The sequence below is a fragment of the Pinus tabuliformis genome, chromosome 7 (genome assembly GCF_031772625.1).
Source record: "Pinus tabuliformis cultivar Carrire ecotype Pingquan chromosome 7, CPIR1, whole genome shotgun sequence".
NCBI classification, from domain to species: domain Eukaryota; kingdom Viridiplantae; phylum Streptophyta; class Pinopsida; order Pinales; family Pinaceae; genus Pinus; species Pinus tabuliformis.
The window spans coordinates 790,426,876-790,436,715 of NC_142293.1; the positions used below are offsets into that span (position 1 = coordinate 790,426,876).

At 38.7% G+C, this 9,840-nt stretch overlaps 1 protein-coding gene across 1 annotated transcript; it reads left to right on the top strand.

Moving 5' to 3' along the window:
- Positions 1-6,139: 6,139 nt before the first annotated feature.
- LOC149249938 (xyloglucan endotransglucosylase protein 1-like) lies at positions 6,140-7,868 on the top strand. Its single transcript, XM_089458852.1, has 4 exons — positions 6,140-6,551; positions 6,665-6,762; positions 6,894-7,090; positions 7,207-7,868. Exons 1-4 carry the CDS (start codon positions 6,176-6,178, stop codon positions 7,571-7,573), a joined length of 1,038 nt encoding a protein of 345 aa, XP_089314978.1. The 5' UTR covers positions 6,140-6,175; the 3' UTR covers positions 7,574-7,868.
- Positions 7,869-9,840: the final 1,972 nt, after the last annotated feature.

The window sequence follows — 9,840 nt, forward strand, 5'->3', positions numbered from 1 at the left end:
TTCATAATAAAAAATTTGAAAACTGCAAATTTATATAAAACAACTCATTATATATATTTTAAAGATTTTTATCATACCTTACTAATATAATATATTTAGTAGTGAGTGGAGAGTGCAACTTGGAGTCAAAGTGAAACAAAAGAAAATGGGAGTGATTTTTCCTTGGAGAATCCAATGCAATAAACACATATTCATTATTGAAGGGCTTGACAACATAAAAATAGATCAATTATTGAATGTGACAGGTGGTGGCGCTGGGTGGGTGAAAGGAACGTACCTGCTTTCTTTGCTTTGTTGTCTTTGTTTATGCAAGTGAAAGCTAAAATGCTAGTTGGATGTTGGATGAGTTGGGAACCTGAAACGCGGAGAATGGAGAGGCTGCAGAGTGATGAGTTGGAACGCGCAAATAGACAGAGAAATGAGGAATTCTTGGTTTTCTCAACGCCCAAAATCACAAGAATCAAGGAAGAGGACAACCATTCAAGAAGGCTAGAAATTCCAGGATGTATTAAATGCACCTGACCTTCGAAAGAACCTAGTGACCATCTCGGCAATGGAAGACAATGGCTACAAGGTAACCTTTAGCGATGGGAAGGTACGTATATGGAAAAATAATGTTAAATATGCCTTTACTCTTGGGTTTCGTGTTGATTCATTATATCAGGTCGATGGAAGTCTGCTAAGTGTCATATATTATGACACATCTCTTCAGTCCGAACTTTGGCATCAGAGGTTTGCCCCCCTTCATTATAAAGCTCTACTCGGTGTAAGACAAATGGTGACAAAGATGCCCAAATTTTGAGTAGAGAAAGAAGGTATATGTCCAGGATGTGCCAAAGGAAAGCTCAAAAGGGGACCATTCCCCTCAAGCCTAAGCAAGACCTTCGATATATTACAGTTGGTTCACTTAGGCATACCTGAGGTTAGCATTAAGAGGGAGACTACTACACCACATTCTCTAGAGTAGAATGGTGTGGCACCATACGATTGTGGAAGCTGTCTCTATGGGTAGATGATGTAACAATGCCTGATGTGGAAGAACCCATGGATCCTATTTATCAACCTGAGCCTTCCTCTTCTAGGAAGAGGCCTTCATGGCTTAGAGGGATACTGTATGATGCTGAAGGACATGTTGCACCCCAAGGAACCTTTTGTAAAAGTAAGAAACCTAATAGGTATTAGGGATACCTAACCATCATGAGCACGGTCATACAAAATAAGCCTTTGTCATTCTCAGATGCCGTCAAGCATCAAGTATGGAAGGATGCTATGACCCAAGAATATGAGTCTATTATGAAGAATGATGTCTGGGAAGTAGTTCCCAGACCCCAGGACAAGACAATTGTTACTTCCAAATGGCTTTACAAGATAAAGCATGCGGCATATGGAAGTACGGAAAAGTATAAGGCTCGTTTTGTTGCTCGTGGTTTCTCCCAAAAAGAAGCTATAGACTATGATGAGATATTTGCACATGTTGCTAGATATACGACCATCTGCTCGATCATAGCCCTTGCTGCTTCACAAGGATGGAAGCTACATTAGATGGATGTTAAGACCACGTTCTTGCACGGCTCGATCAAAGAAGAGGTCTACGTAGAGCAACCCAAAGGATTTGAAATTTATGATCGAAAATCTCATGTATGCAGGTTGAAGAAGGCTCTCTATGGGCTGAAGCAAGCACCCCGAGCATGATATGAGAGGATTGATAGCTACTTGATGAAGCTGGGATTCACTAGGAGTGAAGTCGATCATAACCTTTACTTTAAGGTTGAAGATGACAAGCCTCTCATACTAGGTGTTGTATGTGTATGACCTCTTTCTAATAGGTGCATACCCTCTCATTCACAAATGTAAGAGGGAGTTGGCTTCTGAATTTGAAATGGACCTAGGACTGATGCATTATTTCCTAGGACTTGAAGTGTGGTAGAAGCCAAGGGAAATTTTCCTATCTCAAGGAAAATATGTGGTGAAGATTCTGAAAAGATTTGGTATGGTGGACTACAAGCCTGTGACTATCTCAAGGATCTTAACTTTCAGAAGTTATATGGTAGTGATGTCGGACCAGATTTGGGAAATGCCTCTGAGTTTCAAAAACTCATTCGCATTGATGTTATTGGCGAACCTCTGTCCAAACATATGTTTTGCAGTTATCATTATGAGCTCATATTTGGTTGAGCCTCACTAGATTGGTGCCAAGAATCTTCTCAGATGTCTTTAGGACACAATCTCTCATGGATTGAGATACACTTCCGGAAATATGAAACTGCATGATTATTCGAATGTTGATTAGGCAGGTAGTGTGGAGGATCATTGGAGCACTTTTAGTGCTATTTCTCTTTGGACTCTGCTTCGATATAATGAATGAGTAGGAAGCAAAAGTCGGTTGCCATAAGCACCGCCGAGACCGGATACATATCTATGAGTATGATCTCGTATGAAGCTGCCTGGTTGGGGAGGCTCTTCAGTGAGTTGTTTGAACACATACCACTGTGATTCTCTGTAACAACCAGAGGTGGGATTCGATTATTGAGGAATCCTGTATTTGTCGATTGCTGCAGCAGATAGACATCTTCTGGGATATGGTAAGTCGATGAGTAAGGAGGCTCCATCGCATTAAGATGATGTATAGGTCGATACACCTTGTCAAAGCCTCGAGGAAAGATCTAATCTATGATTTTCCCAAACGACTTGGAGTCGTCAAGAAACCCTTGTACAAGGGTCCTGCATGTTTCATACATTAAGCTTTGGGAGCTCTGAGGGCTTGCAGTTCTTACTGGAGCAACGTACGACCACAGTATGACTCACCCTCCCCTGGTGGTGCGCACTGGAACAAGATGATTCGCTCTCTTGTGGGACAAGATGACTCGCTCTCTTATGGAACATGATGATTCACTCTCTTGTGTAGTAGCATGATTAGTTCTCCTGTGAGGCCTGAATTGATGTGTTCTCCATGGCGATTGTAGCAGGATTGATGTTTTCTCCTATGAGGCTTGGATTGATGTGTTCTCCATGGCGATTGTAACAGGATTGATGTGTTCTCCATGGCGATTGTAACAGGATTGTAGATCTTCTCCAATCCAGTTCTCCAACCCAGTCTGCATCAACAAAGTCATGAATTTCCAAAATTCTGTCTAATCTTGATCTTCCTTGGTAGCACAAACCATAATCACTAGTGCCATGCAAATACCTGAAACCTCGCTTCACTATTGTCCAATGCTGCTTCGTTGGTTTTGAAATTAACCTTCTCAATACTCCCACTGCATGTGCAATGTCTGGTCTAGTAAAAATCATTGCACACATCAAGCTATCGACTACACTTGCATATGGAACATGGGAAATGTCCTCTTCCTCTTCTTGTGTCTTGGGACACTGTTCAACAAATAACTTTACACCGACATGAATAGGAACCTTCACCAGTTTACTATCCTGCGTATTAAACCTCTGTAGTATTGTCTTGACATACTTCCTCTGGTTTAACTGGAGCTTCCACTTTCCCTGATCTTGTTTAATTTTCATGTCCAAAATATAGTTTATAGCACCAATATCCTTCATGTCGAATTTGGAGGACAATTGGGTCTTCAAATCTTGGATAGTTTCTTTGTCATTTCCAATCAACAACATATCATCTACATACAATACCAGATAAATAACATAGTCACCAATTAATCAAAAATAGACACAGTTATCCGCTTTGCTTCTGGTGAAGCCAAGTCTCCGTATATATGTATCAAATTTATGATACCACATCCTTGGTGACTGTTTTAGCCCATACAAAGACTTTTTTAACCCGCATACCAATTCTTTCTTTCCCTTCACCTCAAAGCATTCAGGTTTATTTATGTAGATCTCTTCTTCCAAATCCCCATGAATAAATGGTGTCTTCACATCCATCTGTTCTACCTCAAAATCAAAAGCAGCAACAACAAATAAAAGTAATCTAATAGAAGCTACCTTGGCAACAGGAGGAAAAAATATCAATAAAATCAATTACCAAACCCTGGGAATAACCTTTTTGTACCAACCGATATTTGTATTTCTCCACCTTTCCTTCTGCATTCACCTTCTTCCTGAACACCCATTTGATTCCAATGGGTTTCCTTCTAGTCAACAACTCCACCATATCCCAAGCCTCATTTTCGTCCAAATATGTCATTTCATCAACCATGGCCTCTTTCTAGAGTTTGTGATCCTCTGAATCTACTGCCTCCCTAACAGTTCTGGGCTCATCATCAGTAATAGATAAAGAAAAATTTGAACGAAAAGCAAATGGACTATACCTTTATGTCTGCCTTCTTTCTTGAACTGATCTTCTCACAACTGGTAACTCTTGTTTCTACAAATTTCTATAGTGATTTCGACGTCACATGGGGAAATGATCATGCTAAAATCCTTGACAATGGACAACAGTTGCAACTTACTATTGACTGCTCTTTAGGTAATAATTTGATTTTCATGCCATCAAGCTCTGCTCTTCCTCTACACTTATTTTGCTAGTTATGTGTTTTTCTCTGAGTTAACTCCAATGAAGCTAAGATATTGTTCTTTGATGACACTCAATATTTCACAGTTTCAGTGCTAGAACATACACCCTAGTTGGTGGCAGTTAGATTCAATGGTTGTAAAGCCACCCTAGCTAATCATTGATCTTGTAGGGAGCGCAAATTGATCCAGCAAGGAGGTCGATTTATCTATCCAGAGTGGAAGTCGAATTTTTGTGCTTTAGGAGGCCAAATGAAAGTATAATTGCAGGTGTCGAATTATTTTTCCCTCATTGAGCGAGTTGATCTATGGTGAAGAGGTAGTTGAAGCTTTGAGCATTAAGGGAAGCTGAGTCCGATCCTTTGAAGGTTGAAGTTTCGGGATGGTTAATTATTGCTTGTATTGGAGGAGCGAGATTCTGTGTTATTTTATTTATGTTTGTGATCAACACCTCAAGCTTGAGATACAAGTTATACAATGAATGGTTATTGGTAGTTTCCTTTAGGCTTTTTAAGAACCTTATTTCTTAGTTCTAGTTATGGAGATTCCAACTCAAATTCTTATTCTTTGACTTGGGAACAACTAAGAGGTTTTGGGTCTAATTATCTTCATTTCGAGGTGGTTTTTTCTTCAAGAATGCTTAGGACTTATTTGTCAATCCTAATTCTTTTTAGCTTGGGTGTGTTTTAACATATGGGAGTTGTTCTTTCGTCTAGGTTTTGGGTTACCGTGGACCGTAGAGATGTATTTGAATTTTGTAGGACTTTAAGAAGGCGTGAGGAAACTAGAATGGTATAGTGGTCAGGTCAGTTTCTATCATTATTCATTGTAATGGGAAGCAATGTCAACCATAGAATATTGTAAGTATTGTGAATATCCTAGGTGAGGAGAGGCATAAATTAATGGAGTTGGACGCAGAGCATTGCATGTTGAAGAATATAGCCTTGAACCTGTCACAAGGATCCACCTTCAGTAGCTTCAAACCAATGTGTCTCCAACAACGTAAAGGGGGAACCAAAAGAAGAGGAAACTATTCATTAATCCAAAGAAAAACTGGAAATGAATATACAAAGTTATTAAGAAGAAGTAGTCATTGAACATGAATTTGGCCTAAGTTTTTATGTTTTTAAAAATTATATGTATTTTAAGTATTTACTACAACACTATAGCAGTTTTATAGTAATGGCAAAAATATGCAAATTTTCATAATAAAAAATTTGAAAATTGCAGATTTATATAAAACAACTCATTATATATATTTTAAAGATTTTTATGATACCTTATTAATATAACCTATTTAGTAGTGAGTGGAGAGTGCAACTTGGAGTCAAAGTGAAGCAAAAGAAAATCGGAGTGATTTTTCCTTGGAGAATCCAATGCAATAAACACGTATCAATTATTGAATCGCTTGACAAACAGATAAATTATTGAATGTGATTGGTGGTGGCAGTAGGTGGGTGGAAGGAACGTAGCTGCTTTCTTTGCTTTGCTGTCTTTGTTTATGCAAGTGAAGCGAAAATGCCAGTTGGGTGTTGGATGAGTTGGGAACCTGAAACGCGGAGAATGGAGAGGCTGCAGAGTGATGAGTTGGAACGCGCAAATAGACAGAGAAATGAGGAATTCTTGGTTTTCTCAACGCCCAAAATCAAAGAGCCACACCAGTTGGCTGGCTGCCCCTCTGCATCTTCTTCGTCGGATGTTTCCTCCCTACCCCGCCTCCGCCTCCTCCTCCTCCTCCCTTCCCCACTCACAGATGCCATACACCCTTCTCTCCCTATATAAACCCAAACCCACTCACCCCAAACCCATTATCTACCATCAACAGCGACAATTTATCTCTTCTCTCGTTTCTGGAACTGCTGCTCTGCATCACAAACTCTTTTCCCAATCCCTAATCGACATCGACATCGACATGGACACACCTCTTCACCTCCTCTTTCTTTTATTGGCCTCCTCGGCAGCTCTTGCTTCTGCAAATTTCTACAATGATGTCGACGTTACATGGGGTAATGATCGTGCTAAAATCATTGACAATGGACAAGAGTTGCAGCTTACTCTTGACCGCTCTTCAGGTACTATTTGAAGTTCTGCTTTTCTTCTGCTACCTACGCCTTTTTCTTTTTCTGTCAAATTAACTTCAACTAAGATCAGATAAGTTAATCTTAGTATTCTTCTTTGATGACAGGTTGTGGTATTCAATCCAAGCAAGAGTATCTATTTGCCAAGATTGATATCCAAATGAAGTTGGTACCGGGCAACTCTGCAGGCACAGTCACTACTTTTTAATATTTATGTAATTAACTCCACCTTATTTGAATTCAATTCATTATTAGCACTACCTTGGTTCATTAGACTGAAGGTGTATAACTTCTTATGCTAACATGTTTGTTTGTTGTTGCTGTTATGGCTGTCTGCAGCTATCATCTCAAGGTCCCAAACACGACGAAATAGACTTCGAATTTCTGGGCAACCTGTCCGGAGATCCTTATATTTTGCACACTAATGTCTTTGCTCAAGGCCTTGGTGGGCGTGAGCAGCAATTTTACTTGTGGTTCGACCCAACCCTGGATTTCCACACTTACTCCGTGCTCTGGACATCAAACCAAATTATGTATGTATTCTCATCACTCTTTGCATTCATTCTTTTTCTTTCAATATTATTGAAAACAATACAGTGACCTCTCAAACTAGTCCATGACCCTGACATTCTTGTAATTTGTTGTTCAGATTTTCTGTAGACGGGAGTCCTATTCGAGTGTTTAAGAACAGGGAGACAGAGTTGGGTAAAGTGGATAACAATTATCATTATCCCAAGAGCCAAGCAATGAGCGTCTACTCCAGCCTTTGGAATGCAGATGATTGGGCAACCAGAGGTGGGCTTGTGAAGACCGATTGGACTAAAGCGCCCTTTGTTGCATCCTTCCGCAATTTCAGTGCTGCTACTGCTTCTTCTTTTGACGCCGCTGCAGAGGAGGCTGCTTTGGAATCGAACCAAGAGCAGAGGCTGGAGTGGGTGAGGAAGAACTACATGATCTACGATTACTGTGGAGACACCAAAAGATTCCCACAGGGACCGCCTCCCGAATGCAAATGAACCCTCAATTCAATTCCATTCCATTGAATTCAGCGAATGAATTCTTCTGGATACCTGACCCTTCCACCCATTCTTTCCAATTACATGATCTATTCTTTCATTCTTTTTCAGACACACATGATCTATTCTTTCATTCTTTTTCAGACACACAGAAAAAGGAACTTTCAATTATTCTTTCCTATTACATCTATTCTTTCATTCTTTGTCAGAAACACACAAACAGAAACGCATGTAACACAATCAATTCATTTTGGGTACTGGTAATACAAAATCGAGCTCGAGATTCTTTTGATGATTCAATGGCCACAACGTTTCCTTTATGGTTTCCATGTGTTGGCGTTTTACCTTTTGAATATCTATTAACTCTTCCCTAAAGCTCTTGGATCGAAATCAAGAAATCAGAAAGACACGGACAAAGGCATTGATATATGTTTCACACATTTTAAGATTTAAAACAGCATGTTAACAGGTCAAAAATGTTTCCTCAAGAGAGTAGCATGTATGCATATTTATTTACAGAAGTATGAACTGACTGCAACACATAATAATAGTATCTTTTCCCAAGCTCACGGCTGAACCATTCCCGACCCTCTAAGCTAGAAATTTCCGGGCAGGAGGGAAAGCTAATGACAAAGATTTCCAATGATTAGAACCTCCTTAAAAGCATTTTGGCTCAATGACACCTCAATTCAATTCCATTGAATTCAGTGATTCAGAGAATGAATTCTGGATACCTGACCCTTCCACCGATCCTTTCATTCCAATTATTCCTTTTCTATTACATCTACTATTTCATTCTTTTCAGACACACACAAACAGAAATATTAGAGGTATCAATCATTTCATTTTGGTGCTGCTATTCTTTTGATGATTCAATAGCTACAGCGTTTTACATTTTGAATATCTCCAACTCTTTTCTAAAGCACTAGGATAATATCTGCTAATTCTTTTCTAAAGCTTTTGAATATCTGCAACTCTTTTCTAAAGCTCTCGGATCTAAAACTGAAAGAAGAAAACAAAAACGATGAAAATTTAAGAGTTAAAACAGAATGTTCAAAATATTTCCACGAGTAGAGTGAAGTCATATTTGTTATAAAATATATATATATATATATGTATGGAATACATCTTTAGTTCTTAGATTGTGTTTCCTTCAGGGATATGAGCTTCCTTGGGTTAGGGCCCACCTCAGTTGCTCAAGATCCTTTCTGTATTATTATCTTTTATGCACTTCTTCATTTCTACAAATTTTATTTCTCAATATTATTTGTATAGAGGAACGGGAATAATCATCTGCTACAACTGTGGTCGACATGGACATATCGCTAGAGATTTTCCTAATCCATGTGAAACATGCACCTATTTCCGAGCTTTGAACCATGCAACAAAGGAATATCCTGAACTACTTGTGAAAATCTAGTAGAAGAAAGGACAGAATCTGCAAAAAAGTGACAACAGAGCAGTGAAACGATCAATCACTAGTAAAAGTCGTTACACATGTAGGGACTAAGACTAGAGCGAATGTTTCCAAGAAAACCAATACCAACCAGTAGTGGGTACAAAAATATACAAACCCATCTCCAAATTTCGAGCCTTGGAATGAGAATGACACCAATAAATACGCGCACAGAGACATGGCCATGACAAAATAGGATGCCTCTAAAGATGATCTAGTATACCATATTCCATGGCTTTATGATAAAACCATTGTAGAGGGTTCAAAAGTAGGAAGTAAATTGATTATAGCCTTCTTGAATAGTTTCTTGGATTTGATGTAGGATGATGGAGCTTTACAAAGGTTTCACAAGATGATTGACTAGTGCATGAAGGAGTCAAAGATGGTAATAGTGCAGATACCTAGACACACAATCAATAAGGTCACGCACAAGAAGTGAGCCAACAAAGAAATCTAGTTTGGTGCACAAATAGGGGCTTATGATATGGATAATACTATTCTTGATTTAGGTTTTGATGTCAATATTCTACCAAAGAAGACACGGGAGATGATGGTGAGACATATCGGTTTGGTCCTATGCTCCTACATGCATCTATAGCCCAATATATATATATATATATATATATATATATATATATATATATATATATTTTTTATTTTTTATTTTTTTTCTAGTTTAAGGATTTGCTCAGAAGATAATGAGAATTTTAGTGAGATTTTTAAGATTTTAGGTTGTCAGGAGTTACTAGACACAATTGCCCAAATAGATTATATTAAATAGTGTACACATAAGTGGTTCAAAGTCCACACC

What these genes read in the sequence shown, in the direction of transcription:
- LOC149249938 (XM_089458852.1), top strand. Translation starts at nt 6,176, where the DNA reads ATGTTTCCTCCCTACCCCGCCTCCGCCTCCTCCTCCTCCTCCCTTCCC. An exon ending in TACTCTTGACCGCTCTTCAG is followed by an intron (nt 6,552 to 6,664) that starts GTACTATTTGAA and finishes CTTTGATGACAG; the next exon opens with GTTGTGGTATTCAATCCAAG. An exon ending in CAGGCACAGTCACTACTTTT is followed by an intron (nt 6,763 to 6,893) that starts TAATATTTATGT and finishes TATGGCTGTCTG; the next exon opens with CAGCTATCATCTCAAGGTCC.